General features: G+C 47.3%; 1 protein-coding gene across 3 annotated transcripts; it reads right to left on the bottom strand.

Moving 5' to 3' along the window:
* Window positions 1–317: 317 nt before the first annotated feature.
* BCL9 (BCL9 transcription coactivator) lies at window positions 318–14,886 on the bottom strand. Of its 3 annotated transcripts, none has more exons than XM_074188610.1 (7): window positions 14,742–14,886; window positions 13,691–14,007; window positions 12,535–12,724; window positions 12,035–12,134; window positions 6,792–9,033; window positions 5,337–5,597; window positions 318–2,788 (listed from the first exon to the last, which is right to left on the bottom strand). In XM_074188610.1, exons 1-7 carry the CDS (start codon window positions 14,792–14,794, stop codon window positions 1,671–1,673), a joined length of 4,281 nt encoding a protein of 1,426 aa, XP_074044711.1. In that variant the 5' UTR covers window positions 14,795–14,886; the 3' UTR covers window positions 318–1,670. The 3 variants fall into 3 exon arrangements, with proteins under 3 accessions (XP_074044711.1, XP_074044713.1, XP_074044712.1); XM_074188612.1 differs by having other exon boundaries at window positions 13,913–14,007; XM_074188611.1 differs by having other exon boundaries at window positions 13,691–14,004.
* Between the last annotated feature and the right edge of the window lie 7 nt (window positions 14,887–14,893).

The following is a 14,893-nucleotide window of genomic DNA, read 5'->3' as shown; positions in this document are numbered from 1 at the left end:
TTTTATATGCTTGAAGAAAATCCCAGGGCAGAATTTAGGGGAATAGGCCTTGGGTGACTCCGTGATGTAGAAATACACCTGGATAGTTCAGGAACCTGAGGTTTTGCTCCCAGTTCTAGGATATGGTGTAAATCTCTCTCTCTTCAGTCACCTCATTTACAACACAAGGTAGTGAGGGGCCCTGGATCCCCATGGTCCCAATTTGGGAGGATAAGCCAAGCTACCTGGAACATTTCACTAGAGAAGATGCTTCCTGGAGCTAGTGGCACTCCACATAGCAACCAACCTGCCTCTACACTCTAGGCTTCTTTGCTGAAGCAGAGACATCAAAGTGGGCAAAAAAGACAGTTCAGCTTTGTAAGAAACAATATATTTTATTTTTCTGACACCACAGCCCTGGCGAGTGGTTTTGTACCAAATTTAATGGAGGTTACACAGAACGTTTTACGCTTGGGAGGGGGTAGGAAAGGGAAGGAACCACAAATTAAAAAAAAAAACCAACCCAAAAACAAAACAAAAAACCCCACACACAAATAAAAATCCTGGATAGCTTTTAGCATCTTTCCACTCCCATATTAATAAAAATCACTTGGGGAATTCCTAATCAAAGAACAGAAAAAATAATGGGGAGGGGGGAGAAGGGAAATGGAAGGATGGGAAAGAGAGGCAGAGAAGAGAATAGAGAAGACTGTAAAACACCAGAGCATCCCAAGGACAAGTCTTTCCCTCCTGACACCAAGAGAATTCTAGGCATGGAAGAAAAGGTAAGGCTCTGCTAGATTATTTTTTTCCCCCAAAATAACACCAAGTATTGCAGCTGCCAAAGAGAAAAGGAGGGCAGGAAGGCAGAAGACAATGAGAAGGGAATAAATTTACAGAGGGTGGGCAAGGAAGAGAGGATGACATGACCATGATTGTGTGTAGGGAAGAGGCAGAAGGTGCCAACAAGCACCCAAGCTGAAAAGAAAAATAAATGTCCTAAACTTTATTACTTTAAAAGAAAGCCCCATTCCCACCCAACCCCCCGCCCGCCCCCTGCTGAACTTAGTTCCTTTTTTGTGCTTTTCATTAATACTCTGCTCTGAGGTCGTAGTTTGGTTTTTCTATACAATGGAGTTGAAAGAAAACAGTCCAAAGGTCTGCCGATGGGTTCTCCACCTAAAGTAAACAGCCCGGCATTCATTCCCATTCTCCTCTCACCCCAAAGACTAAAGTCTCTGCTAAATTCCCTTTTACAATATAGTACAGTACACAAAAAAATAAAACCCCAAATAAAACAAACAAACAGAAAAAATAAAACAAGAGTCCTGGGAGAAGCCAGTCCGAAGGACGTAAACATACAGAGAATGGTGCAACTCATGACCAATGGCAATTCTCAAAGTACAGCTACGGAGTCTCAAAAGTAGGTGCCATCATGGAATACCCAAGTCCACAAAAATAATTTTTAAAAAATAAATCTTAAAAAAAACACACCTGTTGATTAAATGAATAATTTGTTTTCAGGTAAATTCATACATTCGAGTTTTTTGTGTTTGTTTTCCCCCAAAGCAGCCCTCGGGTCTCTGTTCTCCTATTGCGTGACCAACTCTACTTCCTGGAGCTCCCTCCAAGCAGCTCTCAGGACCTGGAATCTCATCTTGACAAGGATCTGCACATCAAGTCTTAGCAGCTTAGAACATCATGTTCCCTGGGTTCCCGGGTCCTTGGCTAAATCCGCCCATGCCTACGTCAGCGGCCATGCCCCGAGGCCTCATCTGTGGGGGAATCATGATGTTCTGTTGGGGTCCCATCATGCCCTGCATTGACATCATCATGCCTGGAGAGCCCACAGGCCCTGGGTGGCTGTAGAGTCCAGCAGGGGCCCGATCCTTGCCCGGAAGCATGCCCACAGCAGCTGCTGGGTTGCTCATCAGGGTGGGCTGGCCAGGCATTGCAGATTGTGCTGGTGACATCATGCGATGGTGAGGTCCCATCATGCCTTGCTGCAGAAAGGCAGGTGGTCTCATTGGGTTATGTCCTGGCATGGATGGAGCTGTACCAAGGGGGATATCTGGAGTTCCCACTGGACCTGGGCCCCCCATGCCAGGTAATGCTAGTCCCATTCTTGGGGCCTGTTCTCCCATCATCCCCTGCATATGTGAGAACCCAGGCCCAGGACCCTGGGGCTGTTTACGGCCGGGGACTTCCCCTCGAGGAAAATACTGCAGCGTCTGGCTGGGTTTCTCTGATGGGATAATTCGGGACAGATCAAACTCGGGTATTCCAGTGGCCCCTGGTCGGATCACTTCCTGCAGGTCTGGATCAGTGAAAACTGAAGGCATGTTGTTTCCCAGGACGGTGAAGGAGTCAGGACCCCCTGGGCCTCCAGGCTTACAAAGTGCTGGATCTGTGGAACTTTGGGGCAGGTTGCTAGGACGGCCCAGGGGTCCTTCCCCAGGGAAACCCATGCCTCCTGGAAAGTTGCCTTGACCTCCACTGGGGCCATTGTGGGGAAATGGCACCTGTTGTGGAGGAGACTGTACTGGAGGGAACCCCTGTGGGAACCCCATTCGTCCTTGAGGTACCATGGGAGGCTCTTGGGACCCGTGCCCCATCATCGGATTATGTGACATCAGACCGGGCCCCACGGGAACCCCATGAGGAGGTATACTGGGTCCCATAGCATTTGGAGAGGGCATCTGGTTGGAGTGAGAGAGTGGCTGGGTCATTCCCATCGGGCTAAGGGTTGGCATTGGGACCCCAGGGTTTGGGCCTGAAATTCGAGGATTCTGAGGATTAATGCCCATTCCTAGGAAAGAAAGAGAGGAATAAAATGAGACCACAGTGAAAGAATTAAGTTGATTTTTTTTTCTCTGGGTGTTGGTGCTTGCGAGAGGGAATAGTATGAGAAGCACCCTTACCCTGCTCTTAAAGGAATTTGTATCCCAGCCAGGGGACTGGCCTTGTCTCCCAGGAATAGCAGTAAACTATTTAAGAAAAATCTGACAATTATTTATTAAGCATCCTTCATGTGGAGAGCACTGTTCAAGGAGGCTGCGTGGAGGGATGAAGGAGATATAGTTGTTCAAAGCCATAGTACCCACCTTTCTGCAGTTTACAGTCTAGTAGGTAAGATGCAGAACAAAATAAATATAATACACAAAATTATCAAAAAATCCATTAGAGAATCACAAAACAAAGTAGTTTATGAAGTTTAGGAGAAAGGTGGATGATGACGGTTGTCCTTCACTCTCAAAGATCGTGTCATCAGGGAGATGATATCATGACAGGTAGTACATGAACTGGATTTGAGTGAGGGGGAGGCCATACTAAGTCACCAGCCTCCCCTTCTCCTCTGAAGCTGTGTGGATCCAGTGGCCAGAGACAAATCAAGTTGGCCCTGGAGGTGAGGCAATCATGGTTAAGTGACTTGCCCAAGGTCATACAAGAATTGTCAAGTGTCTGAGGCTGGATTTGAACTCGGGTCTTCCTGACTCCAAAGTCAGTGCTCTATCCACTCAGGGGAAAAGGCTTCTGATTTTATCCTTCCTATAAAGAGATCATAGAAAACTCTTTAAAGAAAGGCTAGAAAGTCATCAGGACAAAGAAGGGGAGGATAAGCATTTTAATTTTTTTTTCAAGGCAATGGGATTAAGTGGCTTGCCCAAGGCCACATTAAGTGTCTGAGACCAGATTTGAACTCAGGTACTCCTGACTCCAGGACGGGTGCTCTATCCACTGCGCCACCTAGCCGCCCCGAGGATGAGCATTTTGGACATGGAAACTAGCACCAACTAGCACCAGCAAAGGCCCAGAAGCAGTAGCTCTACTCCAGTACTGGCGTTACTGGATAGAAAGCTGGGGAGTGGGTGGGAGGAGCAGGTTCAGGCAGATGATGAGCTTGGTTGGGGCCATGCCGTTTTTGAAGCGTTGGCAGGATATGCAGGTAGAGTCACTCTAGAGGTGGTTGAAGATGTAGAGGCCTGACACTGGGGAGAGAAGTCATGAATGTGTGTATGTGTATGGTTTTTTTATCTATGCGTGTGTATACATTTTATGTGTGTACACCTCATCTACCCAGAGGTGGTAGCTGAAGCATTAGGAGAGGAAACTTGGCAGCTGAGATTTTAGTGAGAGTTAAGAGGGCTGAAAACCTGGCTAAACTAAGTTATTCATTATGAACTACTATAGAAATTCAAAGAAACACAGCAAAGTAAGACTTTTTTACTCTCGCTGTATGTAACCAAAAATTAGAGAATTTTTGGTCTGGAAAGCTTGAATAATAGGATAGAAACCAATATCCCTAGAATGAGTTACATATGGAGGTAAAGGAGCAGACCAGATGATTAACTCTGGGATCCAATGAATGAATGAATGATTAATTTTAAACACAATTTGATTGTTTTCAATGGGCACATTTAGAATTGGCTTATTCTCACCCTGAGTCTGGAGCTTTAAAAGCATTTTTTTTTAAAGAAAGCAGTAATATTAGCAAATCTTCTCTCCACAGATAACTGTAAATATAGACTTCTGCAGTTTCCGGATCACTTACATTTTTTGTTTTTTCTACCGAGGGTGCCCTTGAAGTGAAATCTGTCCCAATGGCGAGGTTTCCTATGTTCACATGGCATGTCTTACCTAACATGTTTATGCTGATCTCTAAATAAACGTCATGACTAACAACTGGAATGCAAGTAGATGTTGACTTCAGTCTTGGCTTTTCTGGACTTAAATGGTAAAAATCTTACCTAACACAAGCCAGTACATTTCCTCTTATAAATGGTTTCATTCGTTTTTAGAGGAGTGAAGGTAGTATTAGAGAGTGGGAATGTAGATTGTTTCTTGGTAGTTTTTCTGATGATTTCAGTAATTTTTGAAGAATAAATGTCCAGATAAGGTAACAAGAAGAAAATCTAACTATACCACACAGCTGCCTAGTGGGATTTTGGGTCATTTTCTTTGTTCATATAAGAAATAAGGCCCATCCACTGCCTGAAATTGTGACTGCCTTTCAAGAGAAATACTACAAAACTCAATATGGTCAATAAGGAACTATTTTACATGTTTCCTACTTAAGTCAAATCCTCAAACAGACCAACTAATGAATACCAATTTCATAGTCTGAATTTAGAAAAGAAACTTCACTTCCTTCAGTCAAGACATTTTAATTCTTATTTGATGTCAGTTAAGGAGACCATTCTGAGGGCACGTTTCAGTATCTCCCTGTTTAGAGAGCTAACGTAGACCTATTAATTTTTCACTTTTTAACGACTTCAGTTACCAAGACAATACTCCCAGAAGCCTCTTTCTTAAGCTGGGACCATACCTACAGTTTTTCTTCCTCCCTGCTTTCTTACCTGGCATGTTATTCATTGATGGCAAGTTGGGGGATCGAGCTGGAGGGGAGTCGTCGTCCGAACTGGCCACAGTCTTGATGGCATCATGGTAAAGTGGGGTGGAACTAGGCATTGCAAACTTGGACATTCGAGACATCATGATGGAGAGAGGATTCTGGGAAAGGGTTGGTTCTGGAGGCATTGTGTAAGGGGTGCTAGAGGGAAGACTTCCGGGAAGATTCACAGAAGCAGACTGGCCAGCAGTAGGAGGTGGTGGACCACCTGGGAGAAGAGAAAACAACACAAAAAAGATTGAAAATTACACCCCTCATGACAAAAAGGGTGCTTTTCTTTCTAGGATATATGGAATATGAGGATCAAGAATGAGCTAGTTTCCAACAAAGAATCCTGGGCATACATAAAGAGGGAAGAGGGAATTAAAGAGGAATTTGGAGGGGCATGAATCAAATGGGAAGATAAACACACAAGATAGTCTTCCATGTTAGAAATGTTAGTCAAAGTGTAGTCTGAAGGACAGTTTATGGAAAACCCATATATTTCTTCTTCAAATTAGTTTAAAATTTGTCTTGTTTTGTGGGTGTGAAGAGAGCTTAGGCTGAAATTTCATCTTAGGCACTAATTTCTCTCCATGATCTTTTCCTTAATTCCTGAAATAAAAAAGATTACTAGATGGACAGGATGCCGTCCTCATGAGATGCTACCTACTTGTAAGAGACAAACTTTAACTTGGAGGGAAGAATATGCTATGTTGTTTTGATTTGAATCTTTCTCAAATGGAGACAGCATAGATCTAGTAAGTACATTATTAATTGTCCTTTTCTACTAACCAGCTCTGGTCCCAAACACAAAACTAACTTCACTGGTGATAGCCAGTGCTTCCAAAAAATTAGCAATAAATTCAATCTTTCACATGAAGATAACAGGCTACTAAGAAGTTAGAGGCAGCAGGTCTTGTGACCAACCTTTACCAAACGACACAATCAGCCCAGCTCCTTTGATCTGCACTGAGTCCAGGTTGGGTTCTTGCTTCTCTCAGTGTCAATTTTCAGTGAGAGACTAGTATCTTAAAACCATTGGAGTCTTAAAGAAGCCACATTTAATCACAGTTGAATAACATTTTGGCATAAATGGATATTGTCTTAAATATAACCCAACTCATTTCCATATAGTTCCCCTGATGTATATAAATTACTTTGTGAACAGACATACTCCTCCCTCTCCTCTCTTGTAACCCTGGTAATGAGCTCCTAAAAGAAAGGACTGTGCCACTATACAAATTGTCTTTAAAAGGGGAAGGAGGAGCACCGATTCTATACATCATTGATATGAACAAGCATTGTGGGGCCCTCCACCTATCAAAATCCAAACTGTACAACATTTCCTTTTGATCACAGAGGGTTTTTTGGCCTGGCTAAAGAAACAACATTAACCTTCCCTTTCCAGTTGTGTACTGACCTGACTCTACGTTTCCCATCATGGCCGGGGAAGCCATTGTGAGAGACGTTTTGTGGTTAGGAGGGATCCCGGGGCTCTGTAGTGGAGGTTTAGGAGAGGAGGTCCATCCAGGTGAAGGGGCAGGAAGTGATGGAGACTTGAGGTGAACAGGTGAAGCAGCAGCAGACCCCAAGACAGGAGGGGACTTAATGGAAGCAGCAGCAGCTGGACCTGCCAGCATGCCCGCCAGCTGTGATGGAGTCTGGGGTGACTTGAGATTCCCCGAGGGTGAGCCCAGCATGGGAGACTGGACCTGGCGCATGGTGGGAGACTTCAGAGGATTAATGCCTGGAGAATGCACCTGGCTGGCGGCAACAGAAATATCCAAAGGCTTACGTCCCAGACTGCGCTGAACAGGGGGAGCGGTGTTGAGGCTGGCAGGGTTACTGGACGGGTTGAGAGGTAGTGGTGGCATGTGACTAAGCCGACTGTTAGTCCTTTGGTCAGGCCCAACTGGGTCTCTGAGATTCCGAAGACCACCGTTGCCGCCCGGACCCTGAGACATGGGCAGGAAAGGCCTGGGGCCCATGCCGTACTCCTGCTGAGGGTGGTCACCAAATGGCAGGGGCACCATCTTTTGTTGGGAAGGGAGCATCTCGGAGCCACCTGGCCGCAGTTTCATCATCTCCTCAGGACTCACCGCAGCCTCCCTCATTTTCTGAGGTATCATCTGTGGGTTTGAACCCATAGTGACGTTCAGACTGACATCCCCCTTCATGCCACTGGGAACCATCCCAAACTCAAGCTCCCGGCCAGGGCCAAGCTGTGGTGGCATTCCCTTTGGGAAGTCAGCCCTGGACGGGCTGAGGGGCCCCTCTACTGGTATGCGAGGGAAAAGGGGATTACTGCCAGGCTCCATGTGTCGCTGAGACCCAGGGATCATCCTGTTCATCTCAATGTTGGGCCTGATTCCTTCTATGCTCATCCCAGGGGGGAGGCCCAACTGCTTCTCAGCCAGCTGTTGTGGGAACATCTCATCGGACAGACTTGGAGGATTTGGGAAGCGTTCCCCTCGGCCAGGGCCACTGAAGACCCCCTGGCCTGGAGGGAAACTGCGGCCATCTGGAATTTTTGGCACATCATCTGGCCAACTAACTCCAGAAAGGCCTGGTCTGGATGCAGGGTTAGGGACATTTGGCCCCTCCATTTCAGAGTTTATCATTCCTGCAAATCCAGGAAGACGCATCTGACTTCCTGGCATGTTGGGGGGAGGAGCCACGCCCCTCGGGGGCAGGGAATGAGGCATGTTTATACCATCGGCAAAAGGCTCTGGCCCCGCAGGCCCCCAGCCTTCACTGGAGGCCATCTGGTAGGGCGGGGGAGGGCCCCGGACCACTCCTCGGGGCCCGTGCTGATGGACCATCATGTCCTGCAGGGAGCACTGCTGCACAGCCACCTGCTCCTGCTTTCTCCTCTTCTCCTCATAAAACTCCTGCTGCAGCTTCAGCCAGGCCATCTGCTCAGGAGTCATGTGATCCAGATGGTCAGGGCCCATGGGCCCTGGCTGGGAGTTCATGGGGGGTGGCACCATCTCCTCGGGTGAAAAGGGTACCTCTCGGTGTCCTTGAGGGCCAAAGGGGGCTCCCACATCAGTCCTGGGCCCGGGCCCTTTGCCGAGGCTCTGGGACTGGGCCATCATGGCCTGGATGGGCCCCTCGGGCTTCTTCTGTGGGCCATCGAGCACGCCAGTGCTCTGCGGGGGGCCCCCACTCTGGGCCCCAGAGAACTCTTTCTCGTCAGGGAAGAGCATGCGCTGGATGTCTCTGAGCGTCTGCAGTGAGCGCTCCCGATGCTCCAGCTGCTCCTGGGACAGCCCATCAGGGTTCTCGCCCAGGCTGGGCGGCTCTCCACCAGAGACCGGGGGAGGCAGGGCACCTTTGGGATCTGTGGCAGAGCTGCTACTGCCCTGGGAAACAGGAGTGAGGGCTCGGTTGTTGGGGGTTGAGTTTGGCCCAGGACCTTCTGCGGGCAGTGGCGTGGAATTGGCTGGGCTCCCTGCAGAAGGAAGAAGTTTATTTTCCACTCCGGGACTGTCCTGATCCAGGGGACAGGGAGGAGCGGTGGACTTGGGCGCTGGTGCCGGAATGGGTGGAGTTAGTTGTAATTTGGTATTCTGGGAAGAATTCTGGTCCTGGTTGGCTGAAGCTGGAGGTTGCTGGGGAAGTGACTTGGGATCATTCCGAAGAGTAGAGATCTGGGTGCTCTGGGGAGGAGAGTTTTAAAGATCATTAATCATGTTAAAGATCATTAATCAATCAAATAACAAGGCAATTAGGAGAGCAAGTGGAGTTGGGAGCTGGTGATCACTTCCAAGACTCAACAAATGCGGAGTGTCTAACCTACAGGGGACCCAGTGACCCTTGATTTTCCTTAGCTCTCCCCGTCAAAGGCAATGGCACTTTACCCTGTGTTAAAGCAGCAGCTTCAGTAACCTCACTGGCATGCTGCTAGATTGGATGATGTCTAAAGTTCTGCCAGAGCAAATACATTGGAGTATCTATTTCGAGGAACAGGTTTGATATCGCATGTCCTTATTTCCCACTACTGTGTTTCCGACTCAGGGAAGGATTAGTTTCCCAGGACGTGGGAGGTTGATTCTAACACCTTCGCTTCTCTCAAAGTTACAGCTAGGTGTTTAGACCGCCACTTGTCAATCAAAAGTCAATCATATTTCTAACAAAATGAGAAGACAGACTTTGTGGTGTGCAGAGCTTGCAAAGCAGGGGGGCAGTGGCCAAGCCAGACCTCTCAGTTTCGATTTCTCCTCAGTCATGTTGACTACTAAATGTTCCTCCTTGAGTTTCCAGGGGGCCTTCTAGCTCCTGGTTTCTGTTTTCAGTTTGTGATCACTGATTCCATATTTGATAAGGATTTTTGCATCCACTGCAGTAAACTAATCTGTCAGTAGGAAGCTTCCATGGAGAAAGTCGCAGCCAGAGCTCTGGCTTGTGGTGTCTGTCGATCTGTTCTTTCCAATGAGCAGGAGCAGACTAGTTCTTACACACTGGCCTGCTGCCTCATTATCACTTAATAAACATTGAAACTGGATTAGGCCATGAACAGAGGTAAGAGATCCTGCAATCTATAGAAATGACTAGAATACTTTATTTTCTTTAAAAGGCTGTGGATTCAGGTATGTTGTTAATCTAAAGCCCAAGTCTAGAGAAAATTAAAATGAGGCTGCAAGTGCAAAAAGAGAGCATGTTTAACGACTTCTCTCAGATAGTCACTAGATCCGGTTACTTTGTGGATGGACATTTATCCTCCCCACTACTCATCTATTTTCCAATTTTTGCCAATCCATTTAAGCTATACAGCCTTTCTTCTTTGTTCATCTCCTCATCTAATCTTTTGAGTTTTTAATGTGACAACGCTTTCACATCAACGATTACAGGTATGAATTGTTTCCTGAATTTAGACATACATACACACACATAGACACACACAGAGACCAGGTGAACATGTATACATCTTTGAATGTTTCTCTTCAGTATGTGTTCTGGAGGGCAGGACCAGAACACAAACAAGATTTTTTAAAGCAAGAATACTGGGTGAATCACAATGTAACTGAATAGGCATGAATATAAAATTCCATACTTAGGGGGAAGTGTGGCTAGATTAAATTATATCTGAAAAAGATTTGGGCAAGCTAATTGGGTCAGGAGGGTGATATGTCAGTCGAAACAACTAAGGCAATCTCAGACCAAATTCAGAGAGGCAGAAAGTCTGGAACAAGAAGCTAAGAGTCCCACTGTAGTTTGTCTTAATTAGACAATATGTGAAATGCTGTTATCAGTTAGAGCTGCCAAATTATAGCAAAGAAACTGGTAAGGAGCCAGCGTGCAGAGGAAGGCAACAAAGTTGGTGAAGGTCCTCAAAACTGTGTCACATGAGAACCAATTGAAGGAACTGGAGAGTCTTGATACAGAGAAGAGAAGACTTAGGGATGAGAGGCTCTATGGAAGTTCTTTTTTCTGCTAGGCCTTAGAGCAAAAGGTAGAAACTTCAGAAAGGCAGATGAAGGGAAAACTGATCTTAGAGGTCAGACCTGAAACTTCACCTGGAAGTGATTTAACTGGGCTGCCCCAGTAAGTAGTGGGTGCCCCATCATCAGGGTTTTCAAGAAGAGACTAGATGACTACTTTTCATGGCTTGAGTCAAAGGAATTCTGGCCCAGACTAGCTGGCCTTAGATCCCTTCCAACTCTGAGATTGTGCAATACTACTACCCTTTATCTAAATCAGTATGTGTGTGTTTATGTGATTATTCCTTTTCTAAGGCTAGAAAAAAAAATGAACCAGTTTAGGTTTGCCCAATGAACAATGTCCAACACTATTTATTTTTAATACAAATGTTAATTGTGGTATTGCTTGTCCCAAGCTCTCCTGTTGCTACTTCATTTATGTATTATTATTGATTTTTTTCCAATGTCCTGTCCCTCCAACTGGATTATAAATTTCTTGGGGCAAGGCACCAGCATGGTGCTCCATAGAAGCCCCAGACACTAGAGGTGTGGCTCAGGGAAGGTATAAACCTTCAAGTGCTATACAAAAGCTAGTGATGACAACAAGGAGGAGGAAAAGGAAGAGGAGGCTGAGCAGTTTTTTGCTGTGACTTTTTTTCCTGATCCTTCAATTGACATGAGATTGCACTATGCTCAGCAGATAACTTGAGATTTACCTTGGTGTGCTTCAAGCACAATCTAAAGAAGAAAACAGTGGCAAACTGTACTCCCCAAACTCTGTTCCCTGATATTCAGGTGCTATGATGAGCACTATTTACAAATTTTATTTAATTCGTCCTAGCCACAACTCTGGGAGGGAGATACTGTTATTATCCCCATTTTTCAGATGAGTCAGAGAGGTTAAGTGACTTGTTCAGTGAAGTGGAATTGGATGTGAACCCAGGTCTTCCTAAGGTCAGGACTGTGCTCTATCTGCTGTGTCCTTGGTGGGAGAAGGGAGCTCAGGCATATGATAAACCATCAAAATCCCCCTTAGAACCAGAATCAAATTAGAGACAGAAGTCAGATATCTCCCAATTTACAGAGAAGAGAGTGAAAACCAGAAAGAGATGAAGTCCCTGGCCCGAAGTCACACGGGCAGTCAGGAGATGGATTGACATTGGACCACAAATGACCAGGACTGGTGCCTTTTTCTCTACCACTCTTCCCAAGTGCTCTTGACGCCCCCCAATGTCCATACCAGAGGGACAGCACTTCTTTCTGTCTTGCTATTTGAGATGTTCTGGATGTGGAAGGAGACGATGGTGTCCGCTTGGCCCTTCAGCACAGCTTCAGCAGCCCTGGAACGATGGAGGGGAACCGTCAGGCTTTGGGTGTGTGACACACTCCTCCTCTGCCCTCCCTAGCACAGTGGCATCAGTGGCAGCATAAGCCCCACTCACAGGGGAAAGATTCAGTTTTCCTTTTTTGTCATCCCATTCCTATGTGTCAGCTGGGGTGGAAAAGCTGCCATTCTGGTCTGAAGAGGGTTCTCTTCCCAGGCTCCCTTCCCTACCACCATGGTGGAAGGGGCTCCACAAGGTTCCTCGCCTTTCCAGGTTCCCCCCATTCATACTCCCCCCACCCTGGGCCAGGTGCTGCCCCCAACTATTGCCCTGAGACTGATGAGCTGGAGAGCTCCAAGCCTGGATGGAAATGAGAATCCCGAACTGCGGCCAGGGGCCCAGGACAACAACTCACTTATTGGCCATCTCAGTAGAGAATACATAAACCACTTTGGATGGCGTCTTCTGAGCAGCAGTTGGCTCCGGCGCGGTGGTCTGGCCGTGGGAGGGGGTGGAAGACCTCGGGGCTGAAGCACTGGCAGGAGTCATGGAGTGCGCGGGGTGCTGGGAATCCTGGGGCTTTAGATGATCTGCAGAATTACACTCTAAAAGAAAGAAGAGATGCCTGCATGTTTCAAGAAGCAGCAGGAAGGGGAAAGAGAAAAAGAAAAAACTCTTTCTCCCCTCCCCATTCCCAGAATTTATGACTTTGTAGCCCAAACCAACTCTAAGCATTTCCAGAAATGACTTGCTAAGATAAAGCAATTTCACTCTTATGGAAATATTCAATCATCCTCATGGTTAAATTGCTCATTCCGGCTTACATAGATGGGGCCTGATTTTATAGGGAAAGGTCACACTTGTGCCCTGAAACCTGAGCTTTACATTTTGGCAAGTCATTCCTTTAGTTGGCACGGGTCAAGCACCAGAATAAAGGAGCTAATTGGCTTGGGTGCTATCATATTAGGGGAGGGGCAAAGAATACAAACAAGAACCTCAGCCTCCCCCTCTCCTCCTGACTCACTCCACCGGGGTTGCCTGCCAATCCTCTGTCACACATAGCCGTTCATTCCTACCACTTAGAAATCGGCTGCAACTCGCCCGGACTCATGCCAGGGCCATTAAAGGCTTCCTCTTGTGCCTACAAGTCTGACAAAGTGGCAACCAGAGGGCACAAAACATGAGTCTTGGAAGATTAATCTGATGGTGAAGAGGAGGGTGCGTCAGAGTAACTACTCCAACGTGGGCTATTTGCATCCACAAACTGGAACTACTGGCTTTCCTGCGGTTGTACCAGCAAGAAGGCATGCCAGGAAAACCCAAGGAGAACATCGGAAGGAGAAGGAAACTCCAAGAGCATGCTACTCCTTTCCAGAAATTCCAGAACAAACTTGACACCTCAAGCTGCTTGTAAAGGAAAACAAGAATTCTTTCTATGACAAACGATGAGGAACATCTATTTATTTTCTCCAAGATTCACCCAAGCAGCCGGGGAAGGCTAGCTGGCCTTCACAGGTGACTACAGGGCCTTCCCCGATTCCGTAGGACTCTGGATGTTCTGGCCCACATACCTTTGATTTCAGAGTCATCATTTGGCGTCCCAGCGTCCCTCTGATCAAACGAGTCCGCTGAAATACTTCTCTCCCTTCTCCCCTTTCCCTTGGCACCATTTCCAGCCCCGTTCTTCAGCCCCATGCTCCCACCTGGGCCAGGGAGTGCTTTGGGGGGGTGGCCCCCACTCTTGGAGTCACAGGGGGATGGCTGGGACTGGCTGGCTGAGCCCCCCTGTTTACCCGGATTGGAGAATTTGGAATCCAGCTGGGGGTTTCCAGATGGGGACATCACTGTGGGGGGACGGACCATCACCTCCTGCTTAGATTTGGGGCTACTGAAACAAAGACATAGCAGAAGGAGATCAGATTCCTGATGCCACTTGTCAGCACAAGACAGGAAGACAAGAGTTTCTGTTGTGGGATCCAAGAGACCTGGGAAAGGATAAATCACATTTCCCACATTTCACATCACCTCCCCGCTCCCCCCTCCCCCAAATTGGTGCTATTAAGAGTGAGGAGTGAGCAGTATGACCCACTGGGTCCCAGAAATTGCAGTCCCCTGAGGCCCCATCTCTAGGGCTTCTGTCAATAAAGGACAAGCGGTTTCTATGTACATAAAGAAGTGTCTCACACCAGAGAGGCTCAAGGTAAACAAACAAGTCATCACAAAGATCACCATGCTGCCCAAGGCCAGGCTGAGGACACAGTTCAGCTGGGAAGAGAGTCTGCATTCCCTCCAGGAAGCTAGCCCAAGGAAAACCCCACAATAAAAGATAGGGTAGGGAAATGCCCCTGGATTTTAATCTCTTCCCAAACATGCTAGAGGAGATAAGGAGGGGGCTGCTACCTGTCAGCAAAGGAGACTAAGTTTTTGAGGAAGGAAGGCTGAGTCTCTGCCCTCTAGGCCTAAATGTGTGGGAGGTGAAGGACCAAAGCCTTGAGAAGGACAGGAGAGAGCAGCAGGTGAAAAAGACCTGAGTTCCAACCTCCTGAAGCCCAACTTCCCTCTAGTGTGTGTCCCTCCCCTTCTTCCCTTAGCCCACTTCTCGCTGGGAGTCATCACTCTTACCTCTGTGTGTTTCCTGATGGAGAGTTCCTCACTTTAGGGTTACTGGAATGCATTGATTGAAATCCTGAGCTTGGAGTCACAAACGGGGACTGGCTCGCCAAGCTCCTCTGGGGGGAGGGGGGAGGGAGGGTGGCAGGTGCAGCTGCGGGGGG

The sequence above is a fragment of the Macrotis lagotis genome, chromosome 5, assembly GCF_037893015.1.
Source record: "Macrotis lagotis isolate mMagLag1 chromosome 5, bilby.v1.9.chrom.fasta, whole genome shotgun sequence".
NCBI lineage: Eukaryota > Metazoa > Chordata > Mammalia > Peramelemorphia > Peramelidae > Macrotis > Macrotis lagotis.
The sequence above is the reverse complement of the archived record's forward strand: the minus strand, read 5'-3'. Positions and strand labels throughout refer to the sequence as shown.